Raw genomic sequence first — 24,193 nt, 5'->3', positions numbered from 1 at the left:
GTGTTCTGTCTCCCTTCCTTCTCTGGCTGCCTCTGTTAGATTCCTACTTGTGGCAGGTGCTGACAAGCATTACTGTTTTGGGGACACAGCAGCTGCTTCTCCCACATACCCACTTCCTTCATCCCCTAGTGGGAGCGAGAGTTCTGAGACACATTTCTTACAGGCAGCAAGGTGTCATTCCTTTGCCCTGATATTTTAAAGGCATTTCTTCCAAAACATGCTTTTCAGGGTTTTTTCCCCCACTAATGAGTTATCTCCCAGGGACGCAGACTGAATCCACAGGACTTATGGGTGTCCGAAAAGGAAAAGGAAAAAAAAAAACCCTAATCTGATTATGATAGCTCTCAGTATCACTTCTCAATTTCCACTATTTTTATACACCTGACATATATATATATGCATGCCATGATATGGGCATATTCATGAAAGAGTGCATGGAAAGGTGTTTTTATTCTTTTTATTCAATCTTAATGGACTTTACTTTTTAAAATGCTTTAAGGTTTAGAGAAACACTGTGCAGAAAGCTCCTTCCCCATCTTCTCTCACACAGAGTACCCAGACTATCCTCTGTTACTGAGATCATGCACCAGGGTATGCATTTGTTACGAGTGATAAGCACATTCTGATACATTATTATCAATTAAGGCCCAGAGTGAGATCCACTACAGGTTACTGCTTGTGTTGTATAGTTCCCCAGGTTTACAAAGTGTCTGTTCAACAAAATAATTAAACATTTTAGCTGGAAAATATATTAAGACTGTTCTGTCTCAAACTCTCCACCTTGCAGACCACAAAAACAAGGACAAGAGATGTAGGAACCTCCCACAGCTGAAAGTGCCCATGACACAATGTTTAACTTAGATCTTGAAACTTCCGTTTTCCTATGCTTTCTTCTCCTTGCCTTTCACTGTTATCATTTTGAAAGTAAAGTAAGTCAGTTTTGTGAGTAGTGTATCATCTACATGACATATATCTTGTCGTCCTGACCTGGGAGCAGGAGTGACCGAGAAGTCCTTGCTGGAGGTGAGCAGTGGGGATCACCACGTCGGTGCTCCGCACCAGTCACCTTGTCCCCATACAAGGTGTGCCTGCTGCTATGCACTCTCCGTGTCCCTTCCTCTGGATAAAAATTGGCTGAGGCTCCACTTAGTAATCGGCTTACCCACTTGCCTTTGTTTCAGTATTAAGGGAGGTGCAAAATTGGGTCTTTGAGCTATGTTGGACAGCAAGTCAGGATGTGATGATAATCAGTAGCCAGGAGTGGAGATCATGCATTTAATTAAAGTGTGGCCTGTGCTATCTATATCCATACCTAATGAGGGGACAGGCCCTTGGGTTTAGCAGAAAAGGAAGGCTTATAAGTATTAATAAAAAGCTAAGTATGTGGATAAGGCGAGTTCTAGGTACTTTATTTCCAAAATCAGAGATAGTGTAAAGAATACTTTGCATATTTTGTCTTTGCATTTAATGTTTCCAAAACTAGGAGGAAATATTAAAAGTGTGACTATTTCATGTATGGCTTTCCTTGGTAGTAGTTAATTTAAAGAAGAGTCTGCTATAGTTAGAATTCTTAAGGAAAGTATTAATCAGTTAGATCTCAATACATATTTCCAAACTGAGAACAAATTGAAAATTATTAGCAGTTAGGTAAAATATGATTTGCAACTCTGTTACATTTTAATCTTTTGTGAAGATATAAAATGATGTGTGTTTGCAAATCATATCTTAAATATGCTCCTTGGTAACTCATAAAACCTCCTAAACTGTTCTAATATATAAATTAATGCATTATTTTCAGCTGATAGGATATAGTCCTTGTAAAGTTATTTTCTGATGAACCTAAAAAAGCACATATTTTAAAAACATTATGTCTTTGCTTTATTTTGAGAGACACAGACAGAAAGTGAATGAGGGAGGGTCAGAGAGAGAGAGACACACACACAGAATCTGAAGCAGGCTCCAGGCTCTGAGCTGTCAGCACAGAGCCCAACACGGGGCCTGAACCCACAAACTGTGAGATCATGACCTGAGCCAAAGTTGGACACTTAACCAGCCAGCCAGGTGCTCCAAGAACATATTTTTTAATTCCAATGGAAACTTTGAACTAATTTAAACATATCATAATATTAAAATGCTATTAAAACATTTTATGTTAGTCTTATCAAAATTTGTTTTTATTGCATGAATATATGATTTTAACTGACATAATTCAAGATACTCATTCTGCTCTTATAAGAGGTATACAGTTTTTAAAGTTTGTTTTAAGATTAAAAATTCAGAACAGTTACTTACATTTCTAATTATCGAATATTTTCTCATAGCAAAGCCATGAAAACAAAGGCAAATGAACCTCGTTTTTAGAACCCATAAATCTCAAACATGAAACCAGAAATATTTAAGAAAAAAACTGCTGGAATCATCTATCCATCCATTCTGCTTCAACTAATGATGAGCTATTCTGTTTTGAAAGTCTTATTAGGTGGAATTTTCAATTACACTAATAAATTCTCATTTTCAACTATCTTGATTACAGATCAAGATGCATTTTTTCTGCTATAGATAGATCATATTTCTTTTTATTTCTTGTGAGCATAAACAAATCCCACTGTTACATTTTGAAGACCATGGTAAATCAACATGTCTTTTCCTGCTAATTTTTGTACACTCTCTTGATTACTAAAATCTACAGAAATTATGTTCACATAGCAATAAATAGAGACAAATTTATTTATATAGTCTTTCTTGTCACACAAAGGGCTCCATCCCAGTGTATTTCATATAGATGATACTCAGATTTTGATATGTGATTCCTTTACCTGTTAATCAAAAATAGATAGATAGATAGATAGATAGATAGATAGATAGATAGATAGAAATCAACTTAATGTGTCTAGGGTTCAATGATAAGGTAAAAAAGTAGAGTTAATATCAGCTGTGGCTATAGAGATGGGTTTCCTTGAAAAACAGAATTGAGGAGATGGGGGCACTGAGTGGCTCAGGTGGTTGAAGTGCCAACTTCAGCTCAGGTCATGATCTCAGTCTGTGAGTTCCAGCCCCGAGTCAGGCTCTGTGGTAAGAACTCAGAGCATGAGCCTGCTTTGGATTCCATGTCTCCCTCTCTCTCTCTGCCCTTCCTTACTCATACTCTCTCTCTCTCTCTCTCTCTCTCTCTCTCTCTCTCTCTCTCTCTCTCTCATGGACTACAAAACACATTCACATCAAAAGTATAAGGAGGCACCTGCTATGCTGAACAAGGAGCCCTCATTTTCAAACAGTTCTGCCCCTGCAGGCAGGGGTGCCTACTCCACTTCCTGACTGGGCGTGGGGAAAGGAGCTTGGAGGCAGACCAGCAAGCAGCGGCACCCTCTCCATGTGGGGGCCTCTCAGGGCCAGCATGAACCTCGACAAGACACAAGACACTGCCCAACACAGACACAGCAGTGATCACTGTGGGGGAGGGGTGGGGAAGGGGGATAAGAATGCCAGCGTGTGAAGCAGTATTATTTGATGGCATAAAATAATTCATAATTTTTCTTACTTGGCAGAGCTGTGCTAGGAATTTCATACACCTTACTCCCACTCAGTCTTTATAAAAATAGTTGTTAGGATTTTTTTAAAGATGAGTGAGAGAGGGACAGACCAGTACGTTCATTTGCCTGAAACTGCATACAGTGTTTGTGAGTGTGAAAGCCGTCTGTACTGGACCCTGCCACCCTGCCACCATGTCACATGCCAGGCAACATTTGGCACTTGTGCGAATCTTTTTAATGTGGAAACTTTGGAAACATCTCTTCAGCAAACTTCTAGAGAGAGAAATGCACGGTGTGGAGCCAGCCCTGAACTGACATTGTGTGCCCAGGCTAGTAACACGACGAACAGATAGACAAATGCTTCGGTGATCACATTCTAGGCATTTGCCTAAAGAACTCCTCAAAGGTCCTCCTCGGGGCCACAGTGGACACTGTGGGACTCCCCTTCTACTCAGACCAACACGCAGGGAGTCAGCGTGACTCCGGCACAGAAGGGATCCTGGAGGCATCCCAAGGTGAGGCTCATCAGGGACCAGATACGACATTTGTAGCAATGTCAACGAGCAATGCAGACGAATAATGAAAGTTCTGTGGCCCACACCATATTGCCACACCTGCCCAGTTTGTTTCTGAGTCTGGAACTCCATGCTAGTCGCTGGTTCAGGATAATGAAAGTGGCACACAGGAAGCTATTTTAAAACCAACTACATCCTCTGAGCTTGTTGTGCCTCTTTCTGCCCATTTGAGTCCCTTCTTAAACCTTTAGTTAGGATCTCAGCTCCACGGAGGTGTAAGTCTGTCTGTTTGCTTAGGTAATTAGCAGTGAAGACAAAAGCATCTAATCACTCTTGGAAAGATTGGAACTTAAGAATATTAATGCCCATTTTTTCAAAGCTGATAAGGTTAGGCCTCTCAGAAAAGAACATACGTGTATTGTGAAGAGCCACGTACAAGTTGCGACAGAATCCTAAATTCCTTTTCTTTGAAACAGAAGGAAGAGCTTTGGGAAGCGGCATTATTAGCACATTCTAATCATTCATGCCACACTCCTCTGTGTAATCAAAGCTACAGGACAGCTGTCCAAGCATGCCGCCCGCCTCGGAAGGGCGAATTCAAACAGGGCCCCATCTGAGCGGGGGGTTTTAAAAGAGAATGCACTTGGTTTTGCTCCCTGTATAATGAGGTCAACATCATTCGTATTTTCCAGCAAAGACTGAAGCTAAAATACATTTGCTAACATGACTGAATCTGCGGAACAGGGTTTTGTGCTATGCTCTCATGGGCCTAAAACCTGTGCTGAAATGCAGCTTTTTCTGTACATCTTTGTAGTAAAGTCAAGACTTGAAATACTTCTACGTTAGAAGACATTCACCACAGAGTGGCCATACAGTGGCCTCGGTACAATTCTGGAGAAGACAGAGACAAGTGACCACTACGACAAACCCAGCTTAGCTGTCCCACGCATGCGCATTGAGACCCCCCCATTACTACTCTTGGAACTGTGGCTTCTCACAAAGAACATCAGAGGTTGCCTCCTTGAGGTCTGAAACACACAAATGCATCAGAATAGTTTTCTCCAAATAGCTTTCAACAGGAGAAATGCATTCAAACATAACCCTTGAGCATGAACTTTTAAATATACTTTCTCCTCATTCCCTTCCCTTGTGAGCTGCTACAGAAACTCACTGAAGGTTCTATGAATGCTATTTAATCAGCCGTGACAAGGGTTTCCCCAAAGCCTACCACTGTCCTCTTCCTTCTGGACCATGTTTTCTGTCTTCTCACCATCCCACACGGAAGCTCTAGAACTTTCCAGCTTCCCCCCAGGGGTGGTTTCCAGGCCACCTGCAGGGCAGCTGCTTGGGCCAGTGGTTAAAATCCACATTCCTAGGCCACCTAAGCTGACTAAATCAGAGTATCTGAGGCCTGGGCTTCAGATCTGCGAAGTTACCAACATCTGAAAATGCGTGCAGAAGCAGATAACCGCAGAACACGACACACACGCACACACACACACACACACACACACACACACACACACACACACAGAACAACTAAGAGACCATCTGAAAACCCGAGAGCACACTGGACCAACATCGCATCTACCTAATGAATATGCTGAACAGTGTTAGCAAGGCAGTGAATCCTCATTTGCACATGGGAAAATTATGGTATCAAGAAAAAGTAAAGAAAACTTACCACTTCTTCATGTTTGCATTTTCTCACATTAATTCCATTTATCTGCAAGGAAAAGAAAAGCGTGATTTCAAGTGGCCTGTGGTAAACTGAGTTTATGTTTTGTTTGCACATAGAAAATAAGGTAAAATGTATACCTGCAGAATTGCATCCCCGATAAAGAGCAGACCTGAAAGTTCCGCTGTGAAGACAGAGAGGCAATGATTATGCATCAACTGTTTTCTTCATATAGTTTAATACAGTTTATAATTAAATAAAGTCAAAATTGATACAAGGGAAAAATAAATGTTTTATATAGATAGCATCTTAAATGATCGCCAGTAATAAAAATGCAAAAACAATCTTATGATTCCATCCAAATGTTGAAACACCTATTTCCATTTAATTCTATCATTTCAGATCTTACAGTTGCCAAAAACTGGTCACTCTTCTGTTTGGATGACAAGATTTTCTCATGTACTTACAATATACAGGTATCTATGAAAAAGTCTGAATCTAGACATTTAATCATTCAACTATGGGATCAGCTCTGAGCTTCTTTTTAAACATTACTGACTTCGGTTGCTTTATATCTGTGGGGTTTTTCTAGATGAAATTCATGTAGATTGAGTAAAACTGCATATGATAACAGAAAAATATGTACATCAGGAACTGCCTATATTTGATGGAACTTGTTATCATTAAATGTGTGGATATGTTTGTCTGTCTAATGAAACATTGAAAAACTATCCAGTCCCTAATTTATACAGAGTCATACTCTCTCTTATCTTTCCTCTGTGCTTTCCTGTGAAAGAAAGGTCCCCTGAAGTTGTAAAGGGACAGCCCCAGGACTCAGACTCGGCCCCAACTGCCTGGCCATGGGGAACATGGAGCTGATCAATCATATCCTACCTTATGATTTTTAATATGACTTATTCTACAGTAAGGACAGCTTATGAAGGAACAGTTACAATGTAATTCTCTTAACACTTTACCTCTTTGCTCCTTGGAGATCTTTGAGATGACAACTGGAATATTATGTTCTGCTCCCCCCTGAAATAAGAGAATCATATATTATGCTTTTTAATTGCAAAAAGTAAAAAATGCAGCTTTTAGTTAGAAAACTATACATGCAATGAATAATCTGTTAATGGATACCAGATAGAATTTAAAGAAATCTGTGGAGTTTCTCTACTTAGTAGATATTGCTCCCAAAACCTTATCTCCCTGTTTAGAATTTTATGGTGATATCCAGTGACTAATTACAGTTGACTTTGAAAGCTTTTGTTTTCTATATGAAGACTGGAAATGCTTAAGGAGGCATTCTCTTCAATGTGTGTCCTGGTGTCCGTCGTAGAAATTCTTACTTAGCATTTGAATACCAAATATTTATGTATTTGCATTAACTGGCTACGTTGTTCTATACTGCTGACCAAGTACAGACCCCTTTGGGTGTTAAGCGACTAGAGAGATCTTTACCTGCACAAAATGCTACAGGAGGTCAGACTGTGGTTATGCATGAGGGGAAAGGGATCATCCACATTTTTTAAATTAATAGTCGATTCCTCTTAGTGTGAAAGTACATACAAAACAATTAATAAAATAAAATAAACTGGTGAAAACATTGTGGTAATTCTTTACCTAATTGACCTAACAAGATCTGAAAGAAGAAAAACTATGTGAGTGAAACTTATGTGGAAGGAAATAAAGTAAATCCCTGAAATAAGCACAGAAAACTTCAGTTTCAGTATTACAGGGTTGAACAGGTTGGATCCAATAGTTGAAAAATCAAATGAATTCATTAAAGAATAAAATGTCATGCATAAAAGAAGTATAGCATTTCTAACATAAGAGAGTTGAAAAAACAGTCTAAAATCTCACTGGGTTTCTCTATCTTCAGAACAAGTAAACTTCCTAAACCTTTTTTATTTAAGGACAAAAGTTATTTCAGAACAGATGAGTTTCCATGAATGTCGATTTTTAACACTGAATTGTCAATATACTTAAATGCAAGTTGGGCAATCATTGAGGAAAGTAATGATATTCAACTTTTTCTTGGCAAGTAGTCCTTTTTACTTCAAGAATATTGAAGAGATATGATAAAATATTGAAACGGTCTTACCCAGATTGAAATTCAAGCCCAGTGACAGCTCTCTTTTCTCACTATTTCCAACCAACCAAACATTCACTACCCACCTTCACTAGCTCTGTGAAGACTCTGGACTAAGCTACATAGCTCCTAATTGTGCTTTGCCTTTTGGTCAGCAGGTCCATAATAAGCACTAATTGTGTCTAACATGACCTCCTATCTGATCAAAGGATAGTGATTTGTGATTGATAGTATAGTTGAAATGAATGCTTATTAAGCACACAATAAACACTGAATACAAGGTAGCTATTATTCTAATCAGTCTATCAATTAAGATTTATGAATAAAATTACCTGGCATTGAAGTTGTAAATAAGTTTAGCACTAATCCATTCTAAGACCCTTAGTATTTACTGTTTAGTGTTCCAAGTTCCCAGTCCCCTATTTTTAGTTCCATTCTTTCTTTCCTTTTTTAATTATCAGCTTCCAACCTACCATTATCTTTATTCATTTCTTACATTGATTTGCTTTCTTTCCTCTCCCCCCATCCATAACTAGAATGTAAGTTCTAAGAGGGCATTGATTTTTTTTTGTAATTTGTTTCACACATTGATGTAAACCCAATGCATGGAATAATGTCTTCTTTTTTATCTTTGAAATGTTTGTTGATGAATGAGTGAATGAATGAATGAACTCAAAAGCTTTTTTTCAAGCCAAAGATAGCTCCATTCTTTAAAGCACTTTGCAGAATGATTTTAAGTAGAAGCCGAGAATGTACAATGAAAGTGAATGCCCATGGTCACAGTTAGTTTCTAGAGATACTTGGAAATTGGAAGGAATTTTAAGAAAACATGTCCATTTCTAAGAAGAAAAACTGGTTAACTGAGATGAATCACCTACCAATGAAGTTTCAAATGGTATAAAAAGAAGAAACAAACTCATCTGGATACTATATGGTTCTGATTTTGGGGGGCAGAGAGAGACATTGTTTCTGTCACTCTTCTCTGTGTGGCTGTCATCAGACTGTTTTCCATCACCATTTGCTTTTCATAGTTTTCTCTCCTTGCACTAATGAATCCAAATATTTTCTTACTGCCAAGGATTTTTCATACCAGTTACCATGATAAGCCACTGGGAAACCTCTCCCTGGGATCTGCCTAGAGAAAAGACAGTTGGAATAGCAATTTCTGAGTGCCAACTCAGGAACCCCACTCTTCCCTCAAAACAAGGAGACTTAGATTTATTTTTAAATGACAAAGTATAACTAACACCTATTTTCTCAACATTTTTTATATGTAAAATCTTCCTGAAATTTGAATGAGTTGAGTCCAAAGGTGTGTGGGGTTTTTTTTTTTTTTTTCATTTTGGGTCTTTTTAAATCAGACATTAGGAGCTCAGAAAGAATTCTTAAATGAATTATAGAAAATTACTATATTAGTTAATTAAGGAGTGAATTTCTAGACAAAACTCAGGAGATAAAATTGGAACTTAAAATTACAGTCCCTTAATTTATTGGATGAAATGTGAGAGCAGTCCAGCTCTATTAAAGTTAATTATATTTAATTCTGGACCTAAATGGGGAATGTAAGGTTTTCCAGTCCAGAATCAAATAATCCAACTCGTCCTATTGAAAACAGGTGGTAGCCTTCACATTACACTTAGAATAAAACTCCCAATCCTCAGGAGCCCCCTATCTTGTGGTCTCAGCCTACCTCCACCTCCTCACTGTGGACCTTCATCACCCTGAGCACCAAGCAACACCGATAAATACTATCCCCTCTGCCTGGACACTTTTGTCCTTTACTCTTAACCTGGTAAACGTGGTAAAATTCAGAATTTCAGCTGAAGGACCCCATTCATCAATGTCTTCCTACATGAAGTAATTCACTTCTGTAACAGGGGATCCGGGCTCTGATTTACATTTATTTACATTGCAATCCGATCAGTGTCTACTTTCCTACTAGATTATAAAGGGCCTGAGATACAGGCAGAGTTTCCTTTCTTGGCTTCTCCCCAAACCACCCTTAGGATGGCTTGTGGCCAGGTTTAGAGAATAGATGAATTAATTGAACTCTGTTGTTCCAGTCTAAAATCAAGACTAGGGAAAAAAGTGAGGCAGCATTCTACAGTGCATCCCAGAAAATACTAAAACATAAGCCATTCAATCCATAATTAAGCTCACAGCTAGCTTTATAGGAACCAGGATATAAAGTCTCCTCTCAAACATTTTGAGTAGTATTCTATATAACGAGTTTGCCCATATCGTTGTGAAATTCTACCAAATCAAACCCAGAATGTTTTTAGAGAGTTGGAAATCTTGCCAAATAAATATTTTCAATTCAGTATTTTCATTATTCGAATTAATAAATCAATCATATTCTCGGCTCTGGGGGAAGGAAGATACATAGACCCCACCATTATATATTTGCTTAGAGCAATGAAAATATTTGTTAACAGATAATACCAGCACAGAAATTAAGGTTAAAAGCCCAATGAACAAGTGTGGGAGAAGCACCTTAAGGAATGTGATCTGAAAGAATATTGGAAAATATCCTCATCTAGTCCACTGCCATGTCTATCCGCTAGTATCACCTAGTGTGATTTCAGCATAAATTAATGGTCCTTTCCACTGACTATAGGACTGCCTTCATATGAAAGTCTAAAATAGAGATCAAAAGTACACTAGTGGTTGCTTAGATCTGCGTTAGGGAGATAGGGAGAGAAGGGAACGGTAATTCAAGGATGTGGGGAGACAAAGCACTCCAAAATTGACTACAGTGATGATTACACACGTCTGTGAATATAATGAAAGCCACTAACTTCTATATGTGGTTAAGTTCCATGGCATCTAAGTTATATCTCAATAAACTACTTAATTTAAAAAATGATCTTTAAAATGATAGTTGGTCAGTGATTTTAACTCGTTCTTGGGACTAATTCATTATATTCAACCTAAGATTATTACCTGCCTGGTATCCTCCTATTTCTGTGGTGGAAAGGCATATATCCATGCTGTCTGTGGTGGAAACAGAAAAATCAGACTCAAGTGAAAAGAACAGGAACACAATGAGGAGAAATGTGTAAGCATGTGCAAACTTATATCAACAGTTGCTATTTAAGGATTTTGCCCTGAAATCACTAATAAATTAAAAGGCAAAAATTTATTACAGCTACTTTGAAGATATATTTTATTGATAAATTTGATGAAAATAATATCAATTCATTGATATTAAGTTCTTTTCTCGATCCTGGACTTATGAATCCATTTATTTTAGTTTTAAATTAACTATAACATAAAAAAATTAGAGAGGAAAATTATTTGTGTTCCCAAGTAGAGCGTTTAGAAATAATTTGGTCCAGTTTCTATATTTGTAGAGCATAGTTATTAAGAATAAGGACTATGTCATTTGCTTCAGGTGAGGTTTAGGCCCAATTCTGCCCAGTACAACGATGGGCAGAGTAAACTCTTAATACGTAACTACACTGTCTTTCAAGGGGTAGCAATAGCTACCTACTTTGCTGGACACTAAAGGCCAATGAAACCAAATATAAAATATTGAGCTCAGCATTTGGCACTTAAAGAGAAATTGATAAGTATTTGCATTTATTATTTATAAATTATAAAAGTTTAATAATTACTATAATTTTATTCTTGATTGCTGCACAGTTAAAAGTTTCATATAAAAATCACCTTTTATTGCAAACATTTCCTAATGAACAGAGATGACAGCTGTGCCTGTAGAAAAATACTCCATGAAATATTTTCTCATAATAATATGCAAAACACTATTTCTCTAAAGGTGATTTGTTAAATGAAAATGACCAGAGGCATGACTTAGTGATATGCAAATGTATGATACTGTATTTGCAAAGATATGGAAGACAAATGAAAGGGACTTACTTTAAGGTGATTATCCATAGGGTGATTCTCAAAAGAATGAGGCAAAAATATAAGAATATTGGGTCCTATGATGCAAAATGTTGGTGATTATTGGGAATGTATGTGTGAAGTCTGGGAAGTCACTTTTGAAAATGGCTAAGTATCAGAATAGTCCAGACAAAAGGCATGAGCATTCAAAAGAAAGATTCTTCCAGAAGGCCCAAAGGTAGGCAAGGTGGGAGGGAAAGGAGGCAGAGGTTGAAGAACAGGGAACAAGGGACAGAAAGGTTCACAGAAATTCAAGAGCTCAGGATAACTAGATAAGGGCCTAGATCAGAATGACCCGTAGGAGCAGGGAGCATATGTGCCAGCTAGCCTAATAGCTGAGAACTTTAAGGTGTGAGAATCAAAACCAGACACCAGTCTTGAAAATTCCAAGCAGACAAAACCAGTTAAGTCATATAGACAAAGCTTAATTTAGATTCTTTTGCAAGGCTAACTTGACCCGAGTAATTTTTGCTTATGCCTCCTGAAATCAAGCAAAACTTGACCTGTATCCCAAGGTTGATAGGGAGTAACCATTAACCAATTCCCTATCATTTAAGAAAATTGTAACGCAGTATTATAACCAATCATCGTGAAAAACGGTCACCGCCTTCCCACTGCACAAGCTCCTTTATAATAATAGACACCTGAGACTCATTTATGTTTCAGATTGAGGGCTCCTGCTCTCCAAACTGTCTTTTTGGTGGGTGAATGATAAACTTTTATTACTTATGACTTGAACCATTCATTGTTTATATTTCTGTGATTCCTGAACTTCTTCCAAAAGGAAGCAGTTTCAGGTTGACACCAGAGAAGAATATGCGATTATAAGCAGAAAGTTTAGTAATTCTTTTGTTCAGTTTTTGGAGAATGATCTTTTGGAAACTTAAAAATGTAAGTTAGAAGAGCTTGACATTTTATTGAGCAACAAATGCAAAAACAAATACAAGGGAAAAAAACACACACTGAATTCTGAGAGACATTCTAATCAAGGGAGACTGAATAATGGTAAGAGACAGGAAGATTCATAAGGAATTGTCAAAAAAGATCCAAAGTTATAGGAGATGGGAGAAGTGTTCTAAAAAGCAACACAAGGGTAAAAATAGCCTGAATGAGCAAGGCTTTCTGGAAAATGGTCCAGGAGTGAGCACAGTGAATAAAAACCTAGCACTGGTTCTTGACTAAGTTTCTGATTGGGAAGCATGGCCATCATTTCTTTCTATTTTGAGGTTCTGGAGCAGAAGCTTGTGGGTGAAATGCTGTTGAAGACAGAAGAGAGTTGGGCCATGTACAAAGGTGTGTATGTTGTGCCTCCAAATTTCATCTTATTTTACCTTGGTTCAGTTACACATTGACTCCTACTAGATCTGCTGACTGTAGGGCAAGAGTAATTGGAACACAGGACAACAAAGCAGAAACAAGCAGGGATCCAGGGATGAGCCTACACCTGGGGTTAAAAGGATCCCTTTTATTTTTAGGAGCTGAAAACAAACCATTTAGCTAAACCAGAGGATGGGAAGATGGAGCAAGACAGTCAGCCTTGTGTGTGGCACTTCTACCTGTCAGGACACCTGCTTCACCTCATGCTGCATTGGCACCTGACTGTCACAGGCCAAAGGTCCTTGGTTCAATGTTGGGGAATGTTTCCCCCCTTATTTAGAATTAACACGGACGTATAGGTAACTTTGGTCTCTACCTTTCTATGGTAAAATACTCTTATGAAAAGGTGGGATTTTAGGAATCTAAGAAATAAATTTGTCTGTGGAGATAAATCTGATTTCTGTCTTAAATCTTAATGTGATTGATGCCAAAGTCTTTTTGGATGAGTGTGCTCCATGCTGAGGGTCTAGCATCCTCAGATATGATTTAGGACAATAATTATGACTTCTCAAATGAGAGTCTCGGGTTTTGTAAGAAAGTCCTAATGTGTGTAAATGTAAAATCTCCTTAAGGTAAAAAATAATAAAAATAAAATAAAATAATAGGGGATAATGCAAAATTTGAAAAGAAAATGGATTAAAACTTACTTAAATTATATTTTTAAAAATTTAGATCTTCTGCAATCTTTCATTTTTATTTATGACTTTCTCTTATTCCTTAGGACTTGAGGAAATTTTGAGATGGAAACTCTCCTTACTGTGCACTATATCTTATTGGCTTTCAAGGTGAGATATCAAATTGAAGACCTAGAATCAAAATGTAGACATGTGACTATCCCATCCTCCAAGCCACTTGGGACTAAGTTGTCCCGGAAATTCATCATTGTCTCAATAATATGGTAAAGAAAATAAAAGGAAGTAAAGTCTGCCTTTTTGTCCCTCCCCCTTATAGGGGAGTCTCTGCCTGGAGAGAGTGTTGGGCGGCAAGACATTATTGTACAGACAAGTGACTTCAAAGCTTAATGGACATTGGTTGCTTCCATGACATCATACTGCCCACAGTCTATAAACCCTGAGGCATGTTATAAGCATTAGAATAGATGCCTCTCTGGACTTTGCTGACCATCTTTTGTAGCACTGGCCACCATGTGGGAAAACAGAGGGGTTGCCGTGTACAATGGTGACAGTTGCAAGAAAAACCCATCAGTCAAGAAGTCAAGATTTGGTAGGAGCCCAGAACATGGCCAGTTGGCTTTGTTTCACTGGTAACAGCACATGGTGGAGTGTTTTATTATTTTCTGATTATATATATATGGTAACCATTTTGTTACTTTTTAGTCAGGTTTTTACAAATAACTTTTTGAAGGGTAAAACTGAAATAGCATCACCATATGTTCTTAGTACAATGAAATTCAGGAGCACCTATAGGAGTCTTCAGTATACTGGTTAATGTCTTTTTAATTATCCAACATGCCCTCATCCTTCTGTTATTTCCAGTTGAGATATTCAAAGTTTTTAGTGAATAATCCTCACCACGTAATCTCCAGTGTGTGACAGCAGTAATTACTTAACTGAAGCAAATAAGGATATTTATGTGAATAGTTATATTATTGGTTCAAACTGTTCTAACAATAAGTATACAAAAAATAAATAGAAAAAAATGGTCAAAATTAAAATATTAGTTCTGCATTTAGGCTAAAATGATTTCCTAAATGGTTGATTATATATACACACACACGCACATTAACAGAAAGAAAGATAGTTTTAAAATAAAAAAGCAAGTATCAGAGGTAGCCAAAATGGAAAACCCTATATGGAAACTCTTCAGAATGACTGAGTAATAATCTAAATAATAATAAAGTTAATTTTTGTATTTCTTATTAGTGTATCAGGAGAACTATAAAATAGTTTCCTTTTTTGGTCAGAATTCCTAATATATGGCAGAGATTGCAATTCAAATACTGCTTTTGTGGCTAATATTATGAATGGATAATCACGCTCATTTGATTTAGATTAGTCTATTTATTTATGTATAAGAGTTTTGTTTGGATTGAAATAATGAAAATATTAAATGGACGTAATTCATTTGGCAAAATTCTTGATATTTTAAAATCTGTCTAGTTAAAATTGTAACATTTTAGTAAAAATAAATACCACTGTGTTATTGAGTGAATTATAAATGGTAATAGAAAAAATAGAAAAGAAAATTTCCCTGCATAAAACTAATGTAGCTCCACTATCAGAAAAAGTGTCAGGCTTGTTAGGTAAAAACACTTATCTCAAATGAAACCAACTCTCAAGATTGGATTTTATTCACGCTTAGCTTTTGTTCTCTCTCATGGACTTTTCACTATCTTTAGGGGTACCTTTAAATCCTTCAAGCAATTTCAATAAATATCAGAGCAAAAACAAAAACAAACCAAAAAAAGCTTGCTTATTGTTTGATATAATTTTTTTGGCATCATTTTCACTTCTTACAACTTGTTCTTCCTACCTCCCCGGTTTTAGCTGATGGTAGATAAACTGCAAGTTAAGTACATATTTTAAAACTAACATTTTATATAGTAATATTCTTATCACTTGACAACGCAACGCTATTCTGCACTGATCCATTTTCCTAAGTCATTTTCATAATGTCAGCCAGCTGATAGTCACCAAATTTAGAGTTCCACTTTCTAAGCATATAAACTGAGCTGGGCTAAAATTTCATGAAATATATACCTGAGATGTATGATTTTCACCCTACATAGGCAAGAACCCTCAATGGTTCAAAATTCCATTTATCTCTGTGAAGATGTAGGTTTCTCAAGGACATTTGAAGATAGTGACTAACTGTTCCAACATGTATATAATTTCTCATCCTTTTAAAATTTCTGTTTTGTTTCAATGATGATAAATTGCAGGTGTGGTATGTCTTTACTAGTCAACCATACACACACAAAATAAAAGCCTTTAAAATTCGTAAATAAATGGAAGTAAACAGGTATGGTCATTTTAAAAATAAATCAGATGCTAAAACTCTATTTAACCTATTTACTTGGCATTGTGACATGAAAATTTGCCGATTTCTTAAAAAAAGAAAAACTAAACAAAAGAAAAAGATGAATCAATCCTACCACATGTAACTATTATTAGTGTAAAACTTGTTCTTGCTCCATTCATGGCGGGGGCGGGGGGAGTGCCTCTTCTGTCTGGTTACAGGGAGATATGCACACACACCATGTCTGACATTTTAGATGGTCCCAGGTGGAGAAAATCAATGACCTATGTTATTCCCAGGTACAATTCCCAAGTACTTTTTCTAAGAAACTTTCTAAATAAAAAGTTGGTCAAAGTTTTGTAAGAACCTCACTAATTTACATCTCAGTCCAAATATCGAGGATTTTGCTGTAACCATTCTTGTCTAATTATTCATCATCAAACCCAAAATGCACAAAAATGCAGGCACTGCAGCATGGCCTTTATGGACAGACTGGAAAGACAGGCTACCTTGATGCTTAGTCCAAATCCTCCTACGGTTTGTCTTCTAATGGTCACGGTTCTTTCCTGAAAGACAGGAGTTTAAAAGCGGTTAGCATTTCCTAAAACTACACTTACACACCATTTTCCTCCTCTGGGTTCTGTTTCTGCTCCTTTAAAAAGAAATATTTTGTGACAGCATACAGGCTCTAATTCTTGCAACAAATGGGGCATTTTGTAATTTTCAAATCAAAGGTACATTAATATGTCAAGGTAAAAGGACTGTACTGTTGTTAAACTTCTAACCTCTCAAAAATTAAGTTCCTCTCAATCATTTTTTGGACAAATTTTAGAATCTTAACTTTTAAACTTCTTCCTATTTTCACATTATATATTCTTGTTGTCTAAGGAATGACGTTTTGGTTACATAAAAATAACTCAATCCAATGGTAAATATTGTCTTTGTCAACCAAGGTCTTATCTCCATCACTACCAAGTCATCTTGCTTGTGGCAATTTGGGAGCCGAGCTGGGAGGCTGCCGTGTCCCAGCACATCAATGATTCATGTGCATGTCAGGGATTGAAACTGTGGCTAAATCAAGTTTAAAATGATGGCTGTTTGATAAAAGAATGGATCTCACACCTAACTAATAGTGACAATGGAATTACCAATTTTCAAAGTCAATTCTCTTTTTCCTTCCACAATGGAAACAATAAGTCAATCACTGGTGTATGAATCAAAAATCACAAAGATCTGCATTTGGACAAATCCCTTAATTTCCAATAAAATCAGTCTTACTCTGTTTTGGGACAATCATTTTTATGCTTTTATTTTTAACCTTGTCCATTTATCTGTAACTTTCTCCTCTTTTTGAACCTCCCTCTATCCATATCCCATCTCTTGCTCTACCTGGGGTAGATGTTGGTTATTTAGTCCCCACAAATGCCCAACATTTTGGCTACACTGCCAGTCTTCAAGTCTCAATACTGCTCTTTCTTACTCCATGGTTTTAGAGGGGCAGTGTGGGACAGATGATATTCTTTAAAAAGAACAAAGAGAAAATCTGGAAAATGTGTTTCTGACAGATCTTCCTAAATATTTTAAGATAACATAAAAACCAGTCAGTTGGGCAGTTACAAGATACCTTCATTTAGTCAAGTGTTTATATTTCATAAATAAAAACAAATAATAAATAATAAGATCACTATTCCAGAAATTGAAGTATTTAACTCTTATTTATTTTGAAGTAAAGAATAAGCTTATGATTGGAGATTGGTGCATATTAAGAAAAAAATAATTAGTGCAAATGAGTAGCATTTAAAATAGGTCCTAAGCAATTTGGCCTGCTTTAAAACTACAGATTTTACTTTTATAACCTATCATTCAATTATGTTTTCAAGCCAATATTAAAATTACTTACACAGATTAAGTTTATATGTGTATTAAAATTTATGTAAAGTAATATGATATATAGAAGACACTATTAATGTTAAATAATATCATAAACTCTACTTTTTTATTCCTTTTATTTTAAGTAGGCTTCATGCCCAGCACAGAGTCCAATATCAGGCTTCAACTCCTGACTCTGAGATCAAGACCTTAGTTGAGATCAGGAGTTGAATGTTTAACAGACTGAACCACCCAGGTACACCATTACATTTTTATTCTTTAGCCACTACTATATTACTCTGCATTGGTGGAGTAATAAGAAGGAGAAGATGCAGTGCTTAAGAACTTATATTGTAAATTCTATGTAAATAAGCATACTTGCAGATACAAAACCAAAAAGTGGACACATGCATTATACACATGCACAATCTTATTTAAAATAAATTAAGCATTTACTGGAAATGTCCTTTTGTTGGACAGGATTAGAGAAATCTGTTAAATTAATTAATTTCCCATTATTTCTCATTAAATGGTGAATTAAAAGAAACCTGTACACTGCAAATAATGGAACTGAAATCAAAGAATCTATCGATGACTCAAATATCCATAACTTAATATGTCTGGAAAATTAGAGACCTGCAAATTTGTTTTTCAAAATCTGTAAAATGTTGATAGAGAATACATAGTAACAGCTTTATTTTGAGGATTGATATTTGTGAAGGACCCAGGCATATAGTCGAACCTTAATGAATACTCTCTCTCTCTCTCTCTCTCTCACAGAGTCTGTTATTCTAGACAGAAATTCTTACTTAAAGTCACTTAAATATCTGATTAATATTTATCCACTTTTTATCCAATAATTAAACCACAGAGTAGCTCAAATACTGGAAGATTCAGACTAAGGAATAGGTCAATTAAACGGTTCTCTTTTCCTTATAAAACAGGTAGGCTACTTTCACAATACTGCCTATCAAACTAAACAGGTTGTTAGATGGCCGAGTTATTTTCTTATTCCATTTCTGTAAGGAATAAATGCTTGATTCCTTAAAATAAGATTCATCCTTATTTTCTCAAAATAAAGAATTCAGTCTGTCAGAACAAATACATTTTATTAGTAAACGACATCACCAACATTGTTTATAACATCTGGCATGGGAGTCATTAGCCAGAAGGGCAACTTGGTCAGTAAACTGTATTAACCAGCCAAATGTATCCTGAAGCACCGCTTTCCTTTGAGGGGACGGCCAGCATGCCAGGGTTATCAAAGGTCTATGCAATGCCTTTACTTCTTTACAAGACTGCCTTCCAATCTTTGGTGGAGAATATTTAGAACCTGTTCCAAATCAAATACAAAATTGCTGATGCAGAGAGGAGTTTGGAGAGACTAAAGAGCCAGCAGTAACTGTTGAAAATCTAGGAGGCAGCACTTATTTTAATGTATTTTAAACACATGGACACACACTCACACACATGCAAACCCCAGCCAGCACCTCTATATACTATTGCTTCATTAGGTTACTTTTAAGAAAATGAGGAGAAACAAGCAAGGCAAGTTACTTCCTGTTTTAAAGCCAAAATTTTAAATTTGTCACTGCAGGTAGCAGGAAGTATAGAAAGGCAAATAACTTTCCCAGTAGGGCACCTTGCTGATTTCTCCCCAACTGTGTGTATGTTTGTTTCCCACATTTGGTTCTTCCTTCCGCCTCCCAAAATTATTTTCTCTGAAGATAATGTAATGAATTGCTTCCGCTGCTCATCTCATAAATCAGAGAGTACCTGGAACCTGATCTGAAGTGATTTCTTTAACCTTCCTATACCTTATAAATTATAAAGGATGGAGCCCAAGAATAATGTTGGATTTATAAAAGACATGCTGTACACCTAAATAACCAGCATTAGTATTATGACAAAAAAAACTCGTTTTAAATACCTAATTTGCTTTATGTAAAAATCTAATTATCATCACCTCTGCCCTCTAGAATATTATGTTTGAAATATGCTATGCATACTATATGAACTATATGGGTACTAAACTATACCTGTCACCAAACACAAAATGTTGCTATTATATGTCTCAAGTATAGAAATGTTTGAGATATTTGGGTGAAAAGAGGAGGAAGAAGTGAGAACAATGCAGAAACTAAAGAGATTATCAAATGGAGAATTGTTTGTCTTGATTATGTGGGGTAGAAACAAAGAAGGTATACAAAGGAAGAGGGAATGTCATTAGCTCTTTTTGACAATTCAGGAAGATTGAACAGACTTGGGAAAGGAATAATAATAAAGTCAATATATCAGAAATCAACCCTGTGCACTGACAGGTCTCACAGCACTTATGATTATTACACTGTGACCTTGACTTTTTTTCCACTAATTTTTTGATAGGTGAACCTATGTCTCATTCACAGTCAAATCCCAAGAATTTAGCATAGGGTCTAAATAAAAATTAGGTATTCATGCATTAGGGGAAAAAAAGTTTTTGCAAGATTTTCCCAAGTAATCATTATAATACACGGTATAGGCAATATTTTCCTAATTTGGAATGAGACAACTAAAATGCAAAGGAGTACTTGATTAATATCCAAATCATGATTTAAGTGAAAATATCTCTGATTACCACTCTCTTTTCTATAACAACAGGCTTAGGATGACATAAAAAACTGAGATTTAAAAAAAGCACAGAAACTGGAAAATCAGGATACAATGTAATCAAAACAGAGGGAATTGTGAGAAACTGAATGTTTTCTCTATAACGTCAGGAAGAAGCCAAGGACCCCCCCCCCATCACTCCTATTACCTTGTGCTTGGAGTCCCTGCTACTGCCTAGGAAGTAACAGGCATACAGATTAGAGAGGAAGAAATGGTTTTGTTTTTATCTAGGTAGGAAATCTCAAAGAACCAACAAAAACTCCTGGGAATTATAAGTAATTGTAGCAAGGTCACAGGAGATAAGGTTAATATACAAAATCCAATTGCATTTCTATACCTCAGCCATGAGAAATGAGAGTTTAGAATTAAAATACAATACCATTTATAATAACTCACTAAAAAGTTTTATTTGGTATAAATATAACAAAATAAGTAAAAACTTATATATGGAAAACTACGAAACTCAGAATAAATCAAAGAAGAGCAAAATAAAAGAAATATTTCATGTTCATGGACTAGAAGACTCAATATTTTTAGGATGTCAGTTCTTCCCAGATAGATCTATAGAATCAATGTAGTCCCAATAAAATCCCAGAAAACTATTTGTGAATGTTAATAAACTGTTTCTAATGTTCACATGGAAAGCTAAAAGACTCATAATAGCTACCACAATATTGAAGTAGAAAAAATGTTGGAGGACTCAAGTTACCTGATGTAGGACTTACTGTAAAGTTAGAGTAATCAAGACAGCATGAAATTTTTGATGAGTAAACATATAGACCATTGGAATAGAATAGAATGCCCCAAAGCATGATAAAACAAAAAACAAATAAATACAATCAACTCATCCTTGACAAAGGAACAAAGGAAATTCATTGGAGAAGGGAAATGATAGTCTTTTCAACAAAGAAAGAAAGAGAGAAAGAAAGAAAGAAGAAAGAAAGAAAGAAAGAAAGAAAGAAAGAAAGAAAGAAAGAAAAGAAGGAAGGAATGGAGGAAGGAAGGAAGGAAGAAGAGAAGAATGAAAAGGAAAAGAAAGAAAGAAATCTAGACATGGATGTCATTTCTTTAATAGAAATTAATGCAAGATGGCTCACAGATCTAAACATAAACACAGGGGTGCCTGGGTGGCTCAATTGATTGAGCATTGAACTTCACTTAGGTCATAATCTCACACTTTGTGAATTCGAGATCACTGTCAGGTTCTGTGCTGACAGTTCAGAACCTGGAGCCTCCTTGGGATTCTGTGTCTCCCCCTCTCTCAGCCCCTCCCCCGCTCACACTCTGTCTCTCTTGCTCTAAAAAATAAATAAACATAAACACAATTGTTATAAAGCTTCTAGAAAAAAATATGAGAAAACCTATGCCTTGTGTTTAGAATGAGCAATATAATATCAAATGCATGATCCATAGAAAAACACAAGTTGATGTTAAAATATTTTAAAATTAAAAACTTCTACTTTGTAAAGAATACTGTTAAAAGAAAAAGTGACAGACTGGAAGAAAACATTTGAATAATGTATTCTTAAAAAGAACTTGTTTCCAAAATATATGAAGAACTCAACACTAGCAAGAAAATGAACAATTAGAAAGTTGCCAAAATTTTTGAGCAAAACACCTTATCAAAGGATCTATAGATGACAAGTAACCATATGAAAAGATGCTCAACATCATTTGTTGTTAGGAAATTGCAGATTAAAACAATGACGGGGTGCCTGGGTGGCTCAGCCCGTTAAGTGTCCACCTCTTGATTTCCACTCAGATCCCTATCACACGCTCGTGGGGTCAAGCCCCAGGTCAGGCTCCACTCTCAGCATGGACTCTCTCTCTCCCTCTTTCTCTGTCCCACCTGCCCACTCATGCTCTGTCTCTCAAAATAAACAAATAAACTTTAAAGAATGAGATAACATTATACATCTATTAGAATGGCTACAGTTCCAAAGCATTGACAATATGAAGTGAGAAATTGTCACTCCTTGCTGGTGGGAACACAAATGACAATTCAGTACTTTCTGATGAAGCTAAACAGTCTGAGCAGATGACATAGGAATTGCACTCCTACATATTTACTCAACTCATTTTAGCACTTGTGTTTACCCAAAGCCTGCATAAAAATATGTATAGCAGCTTTATTCATAATTGCCCAAAACTGAAATGACCAAAATGTTCTCCATCCATAGAATGGATAAATAAAGAGACAACAGAACTGTGGTACATCTACGCAATAAAATATTATTCACTAATAGGAAGAAATATACTCTCTAGCTTCACAAAGACATGGAGAAACCACAGATGTATATTGTTAAGTAAAAAACGTCAGTCTCAAAAGGATCTATACTCTGATTCCATTTATATGAAGTTCCAAAAAGGTGAAACCATACAGATAATGAAAATATCAGTTTGTCAGGGATTCAGGGAGAGGGAGAAAGTGTTGATTAAGTGAAGCGCAGGGATTTATAGGGTAATGAAACTATCCTTTTTGATATTACAATAATGGGGTACATGATGTTATGCTTTAGTCAAAACACATAGAACCTTAGAGGAAAAAGAGTGCATCTTAACATCTGTATGTTTAAAGTAGTCATTTAGGAAGTTAGGGGATCCAAAGAGGGAAGAAGGCGGCTATGACAAAACAATTCCAAATTGCATTGCAAGTGCATGTAACCATTTCCTTGAAAGGAACAGGGGAAAGTGTATTGATTTCAGTAACTTTGGAAATGAATGGGGTCTGGAAGACCTATGCTAAAGGCAAGAGGTCTGCACATGGCACTGTATTCTTGTTGATAAAACAGTTTCACATGAAGGTATGGACAATAATTCTGATATTTCCATACATATACATTGAAATTAAAGAATTAAGTAAGCAGATTGTGGAGGGAAGAAACCAGTTTCTCACTGTTGGAGTGGGATTTTATAGCAAGGGAAGAAGGCTAAAACAGTCCACGTGGGAATGGAAGACAGTTAAAGATAGCAGGATTAACTCTTGCCTGCTATAATGCAGATACAGATGGTTACGTACAGAAATATTTATAGATACATGAATATATACAGGTTATTTTGTCCTTTTAAAAATAGTTTTACAGAGACAAAATTCATATACCATAAAACTGCGGGGGACCAGCCCACGCACCCCAGTCGGAAGGTCCCGAGTAGGGGGTTGGTGTCGGCGTGATATCTATAAGAAAGAAGACAGACAACGACAGACCAGACAGACAACGGGCATGGTGAAAAGCCACGTTTTACTTAGATGGCCAGGGTCTTATATACCATGGGTGATTACATCATTTCTTTAATGGTTACATAGTTCAAGGTCTTTGAAGTGAAGACTTGCTCTGGAAAGGGTCTTGTTTAACAGGACAGGTGTAAACATCAGGAATTATCAAGTCACTGCAGGAGAGGGATTCCCTAATAATAGTCTGGCTCCAAGCAGAAGATGAGCCTGCAGATTTCTAGGAGGATATTTACATTTCTTAAGACCTCTCATTAGTTATGCATGGGCAAGATGCTCATCCTTTAATAGACAAATCTTTTGGCAGAGGCTTGTGGTCTACTCCCAACAGCAGGCAAAGAGCTAGAAAGCAAAGGAAGGGGAGGGCTG

General features: G+C 36.5%; 1 protein-coding gene across 1 annotated transcript in view; it reads right to left on the bottom strand.

Moving 5' to 3' along the window:
* Positions 1–24,193, bottom strand: part of SNTG1 (syntrophin gamma 1) — a 602,694-nt gene that overhangs the window by 248,894 nt on the left and 329,607 nt on the right. Inside the window, exons 5-8 of the mRNA XM_029924001.1 lie at positions 16,587–16,643; positions 6,701–6,758; positions 5,864–5,907; positions 5,730–5,771 (exon numbers count right to left, since the gene is read on the bottom strand). Of these exons, the coding sequence (XP_029779861.1) occupies positions 5,730–5,771; positions 5,864–5,907; positions 6,701–6,758; positions 16,587–16,643 (201 nt within the window). The remainder of the gene's footprint in view (positions 1–5,729; positions 5,772–5,863; positions 5,908–6,700; positions 6,759–16,586; positions 16,644–24,193) is intronic.

The sequence above is a fragment of the Suricata suricatta genome, chromosome 15 (genome assembly GCF_006229205.1).
Source record: "Suricata suricatta isolate VVHF042 chromosome 15, meerkat_22Aug2017_6uvM2_HiC, whole genome shotgun sequence".
In the NCBI taxonomy this organism is placed as follows: domain Eukaryota; kingdom Metazoa; phylum Chordata; class Mammalia; order Carnivora; family Herpestidae; genus Suricata; species Suricata suricatta.
The sequence above is the reverse complement of the archived record's forward strand: the minus strand, read 5'-3'. Positions and strand labels throughout refer to the sequence as shown.